At 38.2% G+C, this 16,359-nt stretch overlaps 3 protein-coding genes across 3 annotated transcripts; all 3 read left to right on the top strand.

Annotated features, from left to right (window-relative positions):
* LOC113534734 (extracellular calcium-sensing receptor-like) lies at positions 1-3,448 on the top strand. Its single transcript, XM_053235009.1, has 6 exons — positions 1-363; positions 493-784; positions 982-1,773; positions 1,916-2,143; positions 2,263-2,365; positions 2,547-3,448. Exons 1-6 carry the CDS (start codon positions 146-148, stop codon positions 3,446-3,448), a joined length of 2,535 nt encoding a protein of 844 aa, XP_053090984.1. The 5' UTR covers positions 1-145.
* Positions 3,449-6,559: 3,111 nt separating this feature from the next.
* Positions 6,560-9,832, top strand: LOC117597568 (extracellular calcium-sensing receptor-like). Its single transcript, XM_053235008.1, has 6 exons — positions 6,560-6,747; positions 6,877-7,168; positions 7,366-8,157; positions 8,300-8,527; positions 8,647-8,749; positions 8,931-9,832. Exons 1-6 carry the CDS (start codon positions 6,560-6,562, stop codon positions 9,830-9,832), a joined length of 2,505 nt encoding a protein of 834 aa, XP_053090983.1.
* Positions 9,833-12,906: 3,074 nt separating this feature from the next.
* On the top strand, positions 12,907-16,235 carry LOC117597567 (extracellular calcium-sensing receptor-like). Its single transcript, XM_053235006.1, is given in 6 exon segments — positions 12,907-13,124; positions 13,256-13,547; positions 13,745-14,536; positions 14,679-14,906; positions 15,026-15,149; positions 15,310-16,235. Coding segments are annotated over 6 exon segments (2,580 nt in total).
* Positions 16,236-16,359: the final 124 nt, after the last annotated feature.

The raw sequence follows: 16,359 nt of genomic DNA, 5'->3' as shown, positions 1-16,359 counted from the left end.
TCCTTTTTCCACCAGTCTAATGTTACTATAGACAATTTCCCATTCTATATCTATAAATACCACAAAATCATTTCTAATCAAACAGCTGAGACACCAGGCTGGGAAAATCTTAACCATTATCACTGTTCTGTAGCTGGACAGATAGATGGAGCCTTTACTCTTTACTCTTTTACATATGGTAATAGCCATCATCAATTTTTCTAAAGGTAATGGGACTGCTTGTATACTGCAAGGAGAGCATGTATATCCAAAGCTATGGAAGGATGGTGATATCATTATTGGAGGGATTTTTCCCTTCCATAGTACTTGGGAGATCACAGACTTGTCTTATTTGGTCATGCCACAACCAGTGAAGTGCATGAGGTAAAAAAAGAGCATATCAGACACAGATCAGTGCTATTTAACTGCATGACATTATTCACAATTAGACAATAATGACAAGTTTTCTTGTAAATAACGTGACTGTATTTTTCTGTGATTGTTATAAATTAGTCTTGATTTCAGAGCCTTTCAGGATTCACAGTCCTTGATCTTTGCAATAGAAGAGATTAACAACAGTACCACTTTACTGCCTGGAATCTCACTGGGTTACAAGATATTTGATACCTGCAGTTCATCAACAATGGGAGCACGAGTCGCAATGACACTTGTTAATGGAAATGAGAACTCAGTCTTGGATGAGATCTGCCCAAAGTCAGCCCAGGTGCAGGCCATAATCGGCGAGACATTCTCTTCTGTGTCCATGGCTATTGCACAGAGTATTGGACCTTTCAGCATTCCCTTAGTAAGAATTTACACAATTATTGTCAATTTATAAAAGGTATGCAATGTTTTAAAAAATGGGGAAAAACATGATGGTCAGCTGGAATTTTATCCTGAAATTCACTTTCATTTCTCTTGTACCATATTATAATTATGAGAGTGTACACATAATCATGATTAAACATAATGCCTGAGATAATTTTGCAAATCTAATTTTAGATCAGTCATTTTTCCACCTGCGAGTGTCTCAGTGACAAGAGGAAATATCCCTCATTCCTGCGCACTATTCCTAGTGATTATTACCAGAGCAGAGCACTTGCAGAGATGGTCAAGCACTTTGGCTGGACCTGGGTGGGAGCAATGAGGAGAGATGATGACTATGGTAACAGTGGGATGGCTGCATTTACTGAAGCTGCAGAACAGTTGGGCATCTGCTTAGAATATTCCCTTCCATTTTTTAGAACCTATTCACAAGAAAAAGTGCAAAGAATTGTTGAGCAAATCAAAAGCTCTACTTCACAAGTAATTATTGGATTCCTTGACAACTGGGACTTGGAGAGTTTGCTGCCAGTATTTCTTGAGCACAACATCACTGGATTCCAGTGGGTCGGAACTGAAGCCTGGATCTTTAATTCACAACTGGCCACAATGGACAAACACCATATATTGCAAGGAGCTATAGGGCTAGCTATCCCCAAATCAACAGTGATGGGTCTGCAGGACTTCATTTTAGATATACATCCACTGAAATCTGTAGGCAGTGCCATTTTTACTGAATTCTGGGAGGCTTTGTTTAGCTGTACATATGCAGTGCAAAATGATTCAGAGGACACACCAGCTTGCACTGGTAACGAGAAGCTGTCTGAGGTGGAAAACACATTTACTGATATGACTCCAATGGAAATATTCAATAATGTGTATAAAGGAGTATATGCAATTGCTCATACCTTACATGAGCTTCTTGGCTGCAAGCAAACATGTTCTACAAAGAAACAGCCTGATCCTTTCACCGTGAGTTAATAATACTGTTAAGACACAATTTGAACGCCTTGGCTAATCCATAATACTTTAAAATAGAATGTACTATTCCTAAATGTTTACTCCCTTATCACACTTTTAATGTGCCTTATTTCCATTTGTTTTATTTCTTAAGTTTCTACAACAGCTTAAGAGAGTGCATTTCAAAACTAAAGCAGGTGAAGATGTTTTCTTTGACAAAAATGGTGACCCTGCAGCAAAGTATGAGATAATAAACTGGCATTTGAATAAAGAGAATCAGCATGAGTTTGTTACTGTTGGACATTATGACTCATCTCTAACTGGTCATGATCATTTACTCGTAAATGTGACCTCTATTATGTGGGCACAAAATACAAAAAAGGTGAGTATTAGGGAGAAATTATATGCAGTCTCAATGAAATCATTCCTAACATTTAAAGGTACTGAAAGTTAGCAGTTAAATAATCAGTTTAGGGTGTTAAATATATGTCTTGGTCGTAGGTACCAATTTCTGTGTGCAGTGAGAGCTGTCCTCCTGGAACAAGGAAGGCTGCACAGAAAGGAAAGCCAATCTGCTGTTTTGACTGCATACCATGTGCTGAAGGCGAGATCAGTAATATGACAGGTACTAAAACTCATTTCTTCTTTCACTAAAAATATAAATAGGGGTTTGGTTTTTCAATATGTGTTTCTTATATGCAGTCTCATTTGTTGATTACTTTTGCCTAATGTGCAGTATCTAACATGTCTTGTCTGCTATTTATTTCCTCTCTTATTTTTGACAGATTCAACTGAATGTCAACAATGCTATCAAGATTACTGGTCAAATCCTAAGAGAGATGAATGTGTGAAGAAGGAAATTGAATACTTGTCCTACAAAGAAACTATGGGAATTTTGCTGACAGCTGTTTCTGTTACTGGGGCATTTATGACACTGGTAATAGCAATCATATTTTTTAGACATAAAAATTCCCCAATAGTCAAGGCCAACAACTCTGAGCTGAGCTTCCTGCTGCTCTTCTCTCTAACACTGTGTTTCCTTTGTTCGCTTACTTTCATTGGACGGCCCTCTCAGTGGACCTGTATGCTGCGATACACAGCATTTGGCATCACCTTTGTCATCTGCATCTCCTGTGTACTGGGAAAAACATTAGTGGTGTTAATGGCCTTCAGGGCTACAGTTCCAGGCAGTAATGTCATGAAATGGTTTGGGCCTCCTCAACAGAGACTCAGTGTTCTTTTTTTCACTCTCATACAGGTCCTTATTTGTGTGCTTTGGTTGACAATATCCCCTCCTTTCCCCGCTAAAAACCTAAAGAGCTACAAGGAAAAAATCATTCTAGAATGTCATTTGGGTCCAAACCTAGGTTTTTGGGCTGTGCTGAGTTATATAGGATTTTTAGCTCTTTTATGTTTTGTGTTGGCTTTTCTAGCTCGAAAGTTGCCTGATAATTTTAATGAAGCCAAATTTATCACATTTAGTATGCTAATCTTCTGTGCAGTTTGGCTCACTTTTATTCCAGCTTATGTCAGTTCTCCTGGAAAATTCACTGTAGCTGTTGAGATATTTGCCATTTTAGCATCAAGCTTTGGCTTGCTATTCTGTATCTTCCTTCCAAAGTGTTACATTATAATGCTAAAACCTGAGAGGAATACAAAAAATAAAATTATGGGCAAAGTTATGTGAACTACTAGACTTTTTTTGTTGTAGCATAAAAGCTGTATAACATTTTAGAGCAAGCTCAGAATATTTTATTTCTGTTGTGAGACAAGCTATGTAAGATGATTTTGAACTATGTGTACTTTGCCAATTTTAAGTGTAAATAAAAGTGTAAATACAAATAAATGTATGCTAAGGTGAAAATATTTTAACTGAGACTCAGCTGAAGAATGTTTGCTTAATATTACAAATTTTATGAAACGGGATCATGTTATAGCATAGATGGGTCCAACCTTGTTAAGAGAGGACCCTAAACAAAAATGAAGAAGAATATGTACACTTGTGTAAAGAGCAACACTAGTTTTTTCCTGTTTTCACACCTGTATTTTCAAACACCATCTGCGTCACAGACCACTGGATGCCCTGAAATTAATGACATAATTTAACTTAACTTAATGGCATAAATTTTTGGGAGCTGATTACAACTTAATGAAGCACATTGTGTTTGTGCCACCAAAAAAATGTCATGGCACAAAGTCTTTGGCTGTTCTATAACACGTACTGCATTGTCTCTCATATCTTTGTTTTCACTCTTTACATGTTTAAATGGGAGGCAACGGAGTGCTGAAAAAAAATCAGGTGTAGGCAGAAGCTAAGACATGGGCATGGAGGGGAGGGCTACTAAAGTGGTGAGGTCAGTTTCACCTACAGTCAACAAACTCGGTACATATATTGTTCCCATCATGCCAGACAACTTTTAAAATGACAGTCATTAGCTCCGCCCAACAGGAGGTAGATCATTTTGGATTTAATGTGGGTTTTTTGAAAATTGCAGGCTCTGAACTTTAAAATACTCCTCCTAGGGGATTCATGCAATTGTCACCAAACTTGGTCAACGTTATGCCAAGACACTGAAGATGCTAAATTGCAAATGGATTTTTGATATCTCGAACAATGTGGCCATGGTGAAGGATTAAATTGATGACAAAAAAGGAAACAGGAAGAGTCTCATGTCTTCTAAGTGCAGTGTCTTATTTAGATCAAATTGGTGTTGTATGTTTGATTATGGGGGCTACTTTGCACCCACTTAAATGCATGTGCCTACTACACTTTACTTCACTACAATTAATTAATGGCTAATAAGAATAACAACATATATCTGTTATCTTCTGAATGCATTATATCACCAAATATGAGCTGTATATTTGGACTAACTTGCTATATATGACAATAAAGCCACTTGATTTGACTTGACATGGAAGCTGTTGTAGAGCCTTAGACCTGGGCTTAACCTAACAGATCAGCACAAAACAAGTTCCTCTACAGCACTGGCTTCATTATGCATTGTTTTCATACACCCTGCTGCTTGCAGCTATATTTGACTCATTGGTATCTATCAGGTTTAAGACTGCCACTGTTGGGCCCTTTAAGACTCTCTGTTCCAGAGGTGCAGTATCATGGCCTTACCCTTTGATCTGAACTTCCCAACAAGCTGGGATATGTGAAGAAAAGTATTTCACTGTGCTGTAATGTACATTCATAATGTATATGGATATATGAAAAGGCTTCTTCTTCTGCTCAATTTGTTGGTCCAAGGCATGGCATTCCAAGCGGTGTTGGCATTGTGACTGTACAGGTTGTGTGGGACATAGCTGTGTAGACCTTCAGCGGGACTATGAGCAGCTACACCATTCAAATTAGATCCCGGCAGTGTTTCGAGGACTCTGTGTTTTTATTTTTTCTGTGTTTGCTTTTTTTGTAATTGTAAAAGGACCTTGGGTGTGAGAAAGGCAGCTAAGTGGATGCTGCGGCACTTGGCACAAGTCATGGTTTCTAGAGCGAGCTGAGTAGCTTTCGTGTTTTACGTTATTGTTTATATAGCCATGTGTGTTTCGTTTTAGTTCATGTCTTGTTTCCACCCTTGTCTTGTTATTAGTTTAGGGTCCTAATGTGTCATGATTGATCTTACTTGTTTTGTATTTGTTCTTGATTAGTTTGTCTATATAAGCCCTAATGTTTCAGGGTTTTGGGGCAAAGTCTCATTCAGTTATGGTCCATTTCTAAGCCTTGTTTCTTGCCCAGTTCTTCCCATTTACATTTATGTTTACATTCATGTCTAGAATTCCTGGTTTTGATCTGAGCCTGTGTTTATGTTTATGATTATTGATGTACCCCTGTTGAGCGTATCTGCCTGTGATATGACCCGTGCTATGGATTTAGTCTATGATTCTTGGATTCGCTCTAATAAACTTGACATTGATCTTATGCACCTGTGTCCTCCCTCATCTCCTCCAACCCCGCAAGTTATGTTTGTGGCAGCGGGGGTGTGATCGAGCATCAGCTGCAGAGAGGAGGTCGGTTGAACCAGCAGGTAACGCGTGATGATTCTCACCTCTGTCTTATTACTGACAGTCTACTTATTTGTGTTTCTTTGTGCTTTCAGTGAGTGCCATAACTGGTGAGAGAGAAAGTATGCCTTCTCTCTTCCCAGGCCTTCTCGCCCAACATCAGTGCCTGACCTCACAAATCTTGTGAAAAGCCTTCCCGGAAGAGTGGAGGTTATTTTAATGACAAACGGGGAGGGGGAGCTAAATCTGGAATGGGATGTTCAAAAAGCACATGGGTATGATGGTCAGGTGTCCACAAACATATGGCCATATAGAGTACATTATATGCTGGTAATTCATTTTTTAATAGAACCATTGTTAATTACATTTATTTTGACAATAGCTGCAAATACTCTGCAAAAAAGGCAGTATATAATCATACATACAAAAAATCTTGAGAAAACCCAGGCTTTCAGTTTAAGAAATAATAATATCAAAGATGCCACAAAATGACATGGTACATATTAGAAACTACATAAAAAGGTGGCACTAAAGCCTGTGGGTAAATACAGGCTATACAAGAGATTTAGGCCTACCTATTTCAGATTAGTGCTGCTTACATTTGCAAGTCCCACCTCCTTTTTCCACCAGTCTAATGTTACTATAGACAATTTCCCATTCTATATCTATAAATACCACAAAATCATTTCTAATCAAACAGCTGAGACGCCAGGCTGGGAAAATCTTAACCATTATCACTGTTCTGTAGCTGGACAGATAGATGGAGCCTTTACTCTTTACTCTTTTACATATGGTAATAGCCATCATCAATTTTTCTAAAGGTAATGGGACTGCTTGTATACTGCAAGGAGAGCATGTATATCCAAAGCTATGGAAGGATGGTGATATCATTATTGGAGGGATTTTTCCCTTCCATAGTACTTGGGAGATCACAGACTTGTCTTATTTGGTCATGCCACAACCAGTGAAGTGCATGAGGTAAAAAAAGAGCATATCAGACACAGATCAGTGCTATTTAACTGCATGACATTATTCACAATTAGACAATAATGACAAGTTTTCTTGTAAATAACGTGACTGTATTTTTCTGTGATTGTTATAAATTAGTCTTGATTTCAGAGCCTTTCAGGATTCACAGTCCTTGATCTTTGCAATAGAAGAGATTAACAACAGTACCACTTTACTGCCTGGAATCTCACTGGGTTACAAGATATTTGATACCTGCAGTTCATCAACAATGGGAGCACGAGTCGCAATGACACTTGTTAATGGAAATGAGAACTCAGTCTTGGATGAGATCTGCCCAAAGTCAGCCCAGGTGCAGGCCATAATCGGCGAGACATTCTCTTCTGTGTCCATGGCTATTGCACAGAGTATTGGACCTTTCAGCATTCCCTTAGTAAGAATTTACACAATTATTGTCAATTTATAAAAGGTATGCAATGTTTTAAAAAATGGGGAAAAACATGATGGTCAGCTGGAATTTTATCCTGAAATTCACTTTCATTTCTCTTGTACCATATTATAATTATGAGAGTGTACACATAATCATGATTAAACATAATGCCTGAGATAATTTTGCAAATCTAATTTTAGATCAGTCATTTTTCCACCTGCGAGTGTCTCAGTGACAAGAGGAAATATCCCTCATTCCTGCGCACTATTCCTAGTGATTATTACCAGAGCAGAGCACTTGCAGAGATGGTCAAGCACTTTGGCTGGACCTGGGTGGGAGCAATGAGGAGAGATGATGACTATGGTAACAGTGGGATGGCTGCATTTACTGAAGCTGCAGAACAGTTGGGCATCTGCTTAGAATATTCCCTTCCATTTTTTAGAACCTATTCACAAGAAAAAGTGCAAAGAATTGTTGAGCAAATCAAAAGCTCTACTTCACAAGTAATTATTGGATTCCTTGACAACTGGGACTTGGAGAGTTTGCTGCCAGTATTTCTTGAGCACAACATCACTGGATTCCAGTGGGTCGGAACTGAAGCCTGGATCTTTAATTCACAACTGGCCACAATGGACAAACACCATATATTGCAAGGAGCTATAGGGCTAGCTATCCCCAAATCAACAGTGATGGGTCTGCAGGACTTCATTTTAGATATACATCCACTGAAATCTGTAGGCAGTGCCATTTTTACTGAATTCTGGGAGGCTTTGTTTAGCTGTACATATGCAGTGCAAAATGATTCAGAGGACACACCAGCTTGCACTGGTAACGAGAAGCTGTCTGAGGTGGAAAACACATTTACTGATATGACTCCAATGGAAATATTCAATAATGTGTATAAAGGAGTATATGCAATTGCTCATACCTTACATGAGCTTCTTGGCTGCAAGCAAACATGTTCTACAAAGAAACAGCCTGATCCTTTCACCGTGAGTTAATAATACTGTTAAGACACAATTTGAACGCCTTGGCTAATCCATAATACTTTAAAATAGAATGTACTATTCCTAAATGTTTACTCCCTTATCACACTTTTAATGTGCCTTATTTCCATTTGTTTTATTTCTTAAGTTTCTACAACAGCTTAAGAGAGTGCATTTCAAAACTAAAGCAGGTGAAGATGTTTTCTTTGACAAAAATGGTGACCCTGCAGCAAAGTATGAGATAATAAACTGGCATTTGAATAAAGAGAATCAGCATGAGTTTGTTACTGTTGGACATTATGACTCATCTCTAACTGGTCATGATCATTTACTCGTAAATGTGACCTCTATTATGTGGGCACAAAATACAAAAAAGGTGAGTATTAGGGAGAAATTATATGCAGTCTCAATGAAATCATTCCTAACATTTAAAGGTACTGAAAGTTAGCAGTTAAATAATCAGTTTAGGGTGTTAAATATATGTCTTGGTCGTAGGTACCAATTTCTGTGTGCAGTGAGAGCTGTCCTCCTGGAACAAGGAAGGCTGCACAGAAAGGAAAGCCAATCTGCTGTTTTGACTGCATACCATGTGCTGAAGGCGAGATCAGTAATATGACAGGTACTAAAACTCATTTCTTCTTTCACTAAAAATATAAATAGGGGTTTGGTTTTTCAATATGTGTTTCTTATATGCAGTCTCATTTGTTGATTACTTTTGCCTAATGTGCAGTATCTAACATGTCTTGTCTGCTATTTATTTCCTCTCTTATTTTTGACAGATTCAACTGAATGTCAACAATGCTATCAAGATTACTGGTCAAATCCTAAGAGAGATGAATGTGTGAAGAAGGAAATTGAATACTTGTCCTACAAAGAAACTATGGGAATTTTGCTGACAGCTGTTTCTGTTACTGGGGCATTTATGACACTGGTAATAGCAATCATATTTTTTAGACATAAAAATTCCCCAATAGTCAAGGCCAACAACTCTGAGCTGAGCTTCCTGCTGCTCTTCTCTCTAACACTGTGTTTCCTTTGTTCGCTTACTTTCATTGGACGGCCCTCTCAGTGGACCTGTATGCTGCGATACACAGCATTTGGCATCACCTTTGTCATCTGCATCTCCTGTGTACTGGGAAAAACATTAGTGGTGTTAATGGCCTTCAGGGCTACAGTTCCAGGCAGTAATGTCATGAAATGGTTTGGGCCTCCTCAACAGAGACTCAGTGTTCTTTTTTTCACTCTCATACAGGTCCTTATTTGTGTGCTTTGGTTGACAATATCCCCTCCTTTCCCCGCTAAAAACCTAAAGAGCTACAAGGAAAAAATCATTCTAGAATGTCATTTGGGTCCAAACCTAGGTTTTTGGGCTGTGCTGAGTTATATAGGATTTTTAGCTCTTTTATGTTTTGTGTTGGCTTTTCTAGCTCGAAAGTTGCCTGATAATTTTAATGAAGCCAAATTTATCACATTTAGTATGCTAATCTTCTGTGCAGTTTGGCTCACTTTTATTCCAGCTTATGTCAGTTCTCCTGGAAAATTCACTGTAGCTGTTGAGATATTTGCCATTTTAGCATCAAGCTTTGGCTTGCTATTCTGTATCTTCCTTCCAAAGTGTTACATTATAATGCTAAAACCTGAGAGGAATACAAAAAATAAAATTATGGGCAAAGTTATGTGAACTACTAGACTTTTTTTGTTGTAGCATAAAAGCTGTATAACATTTTAGAGCAAGCTCAGAATATTTTATTTCTGTTGTGAGACAAGCTATGTAAGATGATTTTGAACTATGTGTACTTTGCCAATTTTAAGTGTAAATAAAAGTGTAAATACAAATAAATGTATGCTAAGGTGAAAATATTTTAACTGAGACTCAGCTGAAGAATGTTTGCTTAATATTACAAATTTTATGAAACGGGATCATGTTATAGCATAGATGGGTCCAACCTTGTTAAGAGAGGACCCTAAACAAAAATGAAGAAGAATATGTACACTTGTGTAAAGAGCAACACTAGTTTTTTCCTGTTTTCACACCTGTATTTTCAAACACCATCTGCGTCACAGACCACTGGATGCCCTGAAATTAATGACATAATTTAACTTAACTTAATGGCATAAATTTTTGGGAGCTGATTACAACTTAATGAAGCACATTGTGTTTGTGCCACCAAAAAACTGTCATGGCACAAAGTCTTTGGCTGTTCTATAACACGTACTGCATTGTCTCTCATATCTTTGTTTTCACTCTTTACATGTTTAAATGGGAGGCAACGGAGTGCTGAAAAAAAATCAGGTGTAGGCAGAAGCTAAGACATGGGCATGGAGGGGAGGGCTACTAAAGTGGTGAGGTCAGTTTCACCTACAGTCAACAAACTCGGTACATATATTGTTCCCATCATGCCAGACAACTTTTAAAATGACAGTCATTAGCTCCGCCCAACAGGAGGTAGATCATTTTGGATTTAATGTGGGTTTTTTGAAAATTGCAGGCTCTGAACTTTAAAATACTCCTCCTAGGGGATTCATGCAATTGTCACCAAACTTGGTCAACGTTATGCCAAGACACTGAAGATGCTAAATTGCAAATGGATTTTTGATATCTCGAACAATGTGGCCATGGTGAAGGATTAAATTGATGACAAAAAAGGAAACAGGAAGAGTCTCATGTCTTCTAAGTGCAGTGTCTTATTTAGATCAAATTGGTGTTGTATGTTTGATTATGGGGGCTACTTTGCACCCACTTAAATGCATGTGCCTACTACACTTTACTTCACTACAATTAATTAATGGCTAATAAGAATAACAACATATATCTGTTATCTTCTGAATGCATTATATCACCAAATATGCTGTATATTTGGACTAACTTGCTATATATGACAATAAAGCCACTTGATTTGACTTGACATGGAAGCTGTTGTAGAGCCTTAGACCTGGGCTTAACCTAACAGCACAAAACAAGTTCCTCTACAGCACTGGCTTCATTATGCATTGTTTTCATACACCCTGCTGCTTGCAGCTATATTTGACTCATTGGTATCTATCAGGTTTAAGACTGCCACTGTTGGGCCCTTTAAGACTCTCTGTTCCAGAGGTGCAGTATCATGGCCTTACCCTTTGATCTGAACTTCCCAACAAGCTGGGATATGTGAAGAAAAGTATTTCACTGTGCTGTAATGTACATTCATAATGTATATGGATATATGAAAAGGCTTCTTCTTCTGCTCAATTTGTTGGTCCAAGGCATGGCATTCCAAGCGGTGTTGGCATTGTGACTGTACAGGTTGTGTGGGACATAGCTGTGTAGACCTTCAGCGGGACTATGAGCAGCTACACCATTCAAATTAGATCCCGGCAGTGTTTCGAGGACTCTGTGTTTTTATTTTTTCTGTGTTTGCTTTTTTTGTAATTGTAAAAGGACCTTGGGTGTGAGAAAGGCAGCTAAGTGGATGCTGCGGCACTTGGCACAAGTCATGGTTTCTAGAGCGAGCTGAGTAGCTTTCGTGTTTTACGTTATTGTTTATATAGCCATGTGTGTTTCGTTTTAGTTCATGTCTTGTTTCCACCCTTGTCTTGTTATTAGTTTAGGGTCCTAATGTGTCATGATTGATCTTACTTGTTTTGTATTTGTTCTTGATTAGTTTGTCTATATAAGCCCTAATGTTTCAGGGTTTTGGGGCAAAGTCTCATTCAGTTATGGTCCATTTCTAAGCCTTGTTTCTTGCCCAGTTCTTCCCATTTACATTTATGTTTACATTCATGTCTAGAATTCCTGGTTTTGATCTGAGCCTGTGTTTATGTTTATGATTATTGATGTACCCCTGTTGAGCGTATCTGCCTGTGATATGACCCGTGCTATGGATTTAGTCTATGATTCTTGGATTCGCTCTAATAAACTTGACATTGATCTTATGCACCTGTGTCCTCCCTCATCTCCTCCAACCCCGCAAGTTATGTTTGTGGCAGCGGGGGTGTGATCGAGCATCAGCTGCAGAGAGGAGGTCGGTTGAACCAGCAGGTAACGCGTGATGATTCTCACCTCTGTCTTATTACTGACAGTCTACTTATTTGTGTTTCTTTGTGCTTTCAGTGAGTGCCATAACTGGTGAGAGAGAAAGTATGCCTTCTCTCTTCCCAGGCCTTCTCGCCCAACATCAGTGCCTGACCTCACAAATCTTGTGAAAAGCCTTCCCGGAAGAGTGGAGGTTATTTTAATGACAAACGGGGAGGGGGAGCTAAATCTGGAATGGGATGTTCAAAAAGCACATGGGTATGATGGTCAGGTGTCCACAAACATATGGCCATATAGAGTACATTATATGCTGGTAATTCATTTTTTAATAGAACCATTGTTAATTACATTTATTTTGACAATAGCTGCAAATACTCTGCAAAAAAGGCAGTATATAATCATACATACAAAAAATCTTGAGAAAACCCAGGCTTTCAGTTTAAGAAATAATAATATCAAAGATGCCACAAAATGACATGGTACATATTAGAAACTACATAAAAAGGTGGCACTAAAGCCAGTGGGTAAATACAGGCTATACAAGAGATTTAGGCCTACCTATTTCAGATTAGTGCTGCTTACATTTGCAAGTCCCACCTCCTTTTTCCACCAGTCTAATGTTACTATAGACAATTTCCCATTCTATATCTATAAATACCACAAAATCATTTCTAATCAAACAGCTGAGACGCCAGGCTGGGAAAATCTTAACCATTATCACTGTTCTGTAGCTGGACAGATAGATGGAGCCTTTACTCTTTACTCTTTTACATATGGTAATAGCCATCATCAATTTTTCTAAAGGTAATGGGACTGCTTGTATACTGCAAGGAGAGCATGTATATCCAAAGCTATGGAAGGATGGTGATATCATTATTGGAGGGATTTTTCCCTTCCATAGTACTTGGGAGATCACAGACTTGTCTTATTTGGTCATGCCACAACCAATGAAGTGCATGAGGTAAAAAAAAAGAGCATTTCAGACACCGATCAGTGCTATTTAACTGCATGACATTATTCACAATTAGACAATAATGACAAGTTTTCTTGTAAATAACGTGACTATATTTTTCTGTGATTGTTATAAATTAGTCTTGATTTCAGAGCCTTTCAGTATTCACAGTCCTTGATCTTTGCAACAGAAGAGATTAACAACAGTACCACTTTACTGCCTGGAATCTCACTGGGTTACAAGATATTTGATACCTGCAGTTCATCAACAATGGGAGCACGAGTCGCAATGACACTTGTTAATGGAAATGAGAACTCAGTCTTGGATGAGATCTGCCCAAAGTCAGCCCAGGTGCAGGCCATAATCGGCGAGACATTCTCTTCTGTGTCCATGGCTATTGCACAGAGTATTGGACCTTTCAGCATTCCCTTAGTAAGAATTTACACAATTATTGTCAATTTATAAAAGGTATGCAATGTTTTAAAAAATGGGGAAAAACATGATGGTCAGCTGGAATTTTATCCTGAAATTCACTTTCATTTCTCTTGTACCATATTATAATTATGAGAGTGTACACATAATCATGATTAAACATAATGCCTGAGATAATTTTGCAAATCTAATTTTAGATCAGTCATTTTTCCACCTGCGAGTGTCTCAGTGACAAGAGGAAATATCCCTCATTCCTGCGCACTATTCCTAGTGATTATTACCAGAGCAGAGCACTTGCAGAGATGGTCAAGCACTTTGGCTGGACCTGGGTGGGAGCAATGAGGAGAGATGATGACTATGGTAACAGTGGGATGGCTGCATTTACTGAAGCTGCAGAACAGTTGGGCATCTGCTTAGAATATTCCCTTCCATTTTTTAGAACCTATTCACAAGAAAAAGTGCAAAGAATTGTTGAGCAAATCAAAAGCTCTACTTCACAAGTAATTATTGGATTCCTTGACAACTGGGACTTGGAGAGTTTGCTGCCAGTATTTCTTGAGCACAACATCACTGGATTCCAGTGGGTCGGAACTGAAGCCTGGATCTTTAATTCACAACTGGCCACAATGGACAAACACCATATATTGCAAGGAGCTATAGGGCTAGCTATCCCCAAATCAACAGTGATGGGTCTGCAGGACTTCATTTTAGATATACATCCACTGAAATCTGTAGGCAGTGCCATTTTTACTGAATTCTGGGAGGCTTTGTTTAGCTGTACATATGCAGTGCAAAATGATTCAGAGGACACACCAGCTTGCACTGGTAACGAGAAGCTGTCTGAGGTGGAAAACACATTTACTGATATGACTCCGATGGCAATATTCAATAATGTGTATAAAGGAGTATATGCAATTGCTCATACCTTACATGAGCTTCTTGGCTGCAAGCAAACATGTTCTACAAAGAAACAGCCTGATCCTTTCACCGTGAGTTAATAATACTGTTAAGACACTATTTTAACGCCTTGGCTAATCCATAATACTTTAAAATAGAATGTACTATTCCTAAATGTTTACTCCCTTATCACACTTTTAATGTGCCTTATTTCCATTTGTTTTATTTCTTAAGTTTCTACAACAGCTTAAGAGAGTGCATTTCAAAACTAAAGCAGGTGAAGATGTTTTCTTTGACAAAAATGGTGACCCTGCAGCAAAGTATGAGATAATAAACTGGCATTTGAATAAAGAGAATCAGCATGAGTTTGTTACTGTTGGACATTATGACTCATCTCTAACTGGTCATGATCATTTACTCGTAAATGTGACCTCTATTATGTGGGCACAAAATACAAAAAAGGTGAGTATTAGGGAGAAATTATATGCAGTCTCAATGAAATCATTCCTAACATTTAAAGGTACTGAAAGTTAGCAGTTAAATAATCAGTTTAGGGTGTTAAATATATGTCTTGGTCGTAGGTACCAATTTCTGTGTGCAGTGAGAGCTGTCCTCCTGGAACAAGGAAGGCTGCACAGAAAGGAAAGCCAATCTGCTGTTTTGACTGCATACCATGTGCTGAAGGCGAGATCAGTAATATGACAGGTACTAAAACTCATTTCTTCTTTCACTAAAAATATAAATAGGGGTTTGGTTTTTCAATATGTGTTTCTTATATGCAGTCTCATTTGTTGATTACTTTTGCCTAATGTGCAGTATCTAACATGTCTTGTCTGCTATTTATTTCCTCTCTTATTTTTGACAGATTCAACTGAATGTCAACAATGCTATCAAGATTACTGGTCAAATCCTAAGAGAGATGAATGTGTGAAGAAGGAAATTGAATACTTGTCCTACAAAGAAACTATGGGAATTTTGCTGACAGCTGTTTCTGTTACTGGGGCATTTATGACACTGGTAATAGCAATCATATTTTTTAGACATAAAAATTCCCCAATAGTCAAGGCCAACAACTCTGAGCTGAGCTTCCTGCTGCTCTTCTCTCTAACACTGTGTTTCCTTTGTTCGCTTACTTTCATTGGACGGCCCTCTCAGTGGACCTGTATGCTGCGATACACAGCATTTGGCATCACCTTTGTCATCTGCATCTCCTGTGTACTGGGAAAAACATTAGTGGTGTTAATGGCCTTCAGGGCTACAGTTCCAGGCAGTAATGTCATGAAATGGTTTGGGCCTCCTCAACAGAGACTCAGTGTTCTTTTTTTCACTCTCATACAGGTCCTTATTTGTGTGCTTTGGTTGACAATATCCCCTCCTTTCCCCGCTAAAAACCTAAAGAGCTACAAGGAAAAAATCATTCTAAAATGTCATTTGGGTCCAAACCTAGGTTTTTGGGCTGTGCTGAGTTATATAGGATTTTTAGCTCTTTTATGTTTTGTGTTGGCTTTTCTAGCTCGAAAGTTGCCTGATAATTTTAATGAAGCCAAATTTATCACATTTAGTATGCTAATCTTCTGTGCAGTTTGGCTCACTTTTATTCCAGCTTATGTCAGTTCTCCTGGAAAATTCACTGTAGCTGTTGAGATATTTGCCATTTTAGCATCAAGCTTTGGCTTGCTATTCTGTATCTTCCTTCCAAAGTGTTACATTATAATGCTAAAACCTGAGAGGAATACAAAAAATAAAATTATGGGCAAAGTTATGTGAACTACTAGACTTTTTTTGTTGTAGCATAAAAGCTGTATAACATTTTAGAGCAAGCTCAGAATATTTTATTTCTGTTGTGAGACAAGCTATGTAAGATGATTTTGAACTATGTGTACTTTGCCAATTTTAAGTGTAAATAAAAGTGTAA

The sequence above is a fragment of the Pangasianodon hypophthalmus genome, chromosome 6 (genome assembly GCF_027358585.1).
Source record: "Pangasianodon hypophthalmus isolate fPanHyp1 chromosome 6, fPanHyp1.pri, whole genome shotgun sequence".
Classification (NCBI taxonomy): domain Eukaryota; kingdom Metazoa; phylum Chordata; class Actinopteri; order Siluriformes; family Pangasiidae; genus Pangasianodon; species Pangasianodon hypophthalmus.
Note: the sequence above shows the minus strand (reverse complement) of the source record. Positions and strands in the feature narration are given on the sequence as shown.

Bases quoted from the DNA above. Each gene is read 5' to 3' on its own strand.
- LOC113534734 (XM_053235009.1), top strand. From the start codon at position 146: ATGGAGCCTTTACTCTTTACTCTTTTACATATGGTAATAGCCATCATC. The intron at 1,774-1,915 runs GTGAGTTAATAA...TTATTTCTTAAG, and splicing joins AACAGCCTGATCCTTTCACC to TTTCTACAACAGCTTAAGAG. The intron at 2,366-2,546 runs GCGAGATCAGTA...TATTTTTGACAG, and splicing joins CTGCATACCATGTGCTGAAG to ATTCAACTGAATGTCAACAA.
- LOC117597568 (XM_053235008.1), top strand. From the start codon at position 6,560: ATGGTAATAGCCATCATCAATTTTTCTAAAGGTAATGGGACTGCTTGT. The intron at 8,528-8,646 runs GTGAGTATTAGG...TCTTGGTCGTAG, and splicing joins GGGCACAAAATACAAAAAAG to GTACCAATTTCTGTGTGCAG. The intron at 8,750-8,930 runs GCGAGATCAGTA...TATTTTTGACAG, and splicing joins CTGCATACCATGTGCTGAAG to ATTCAACTGAATGTCAACAA.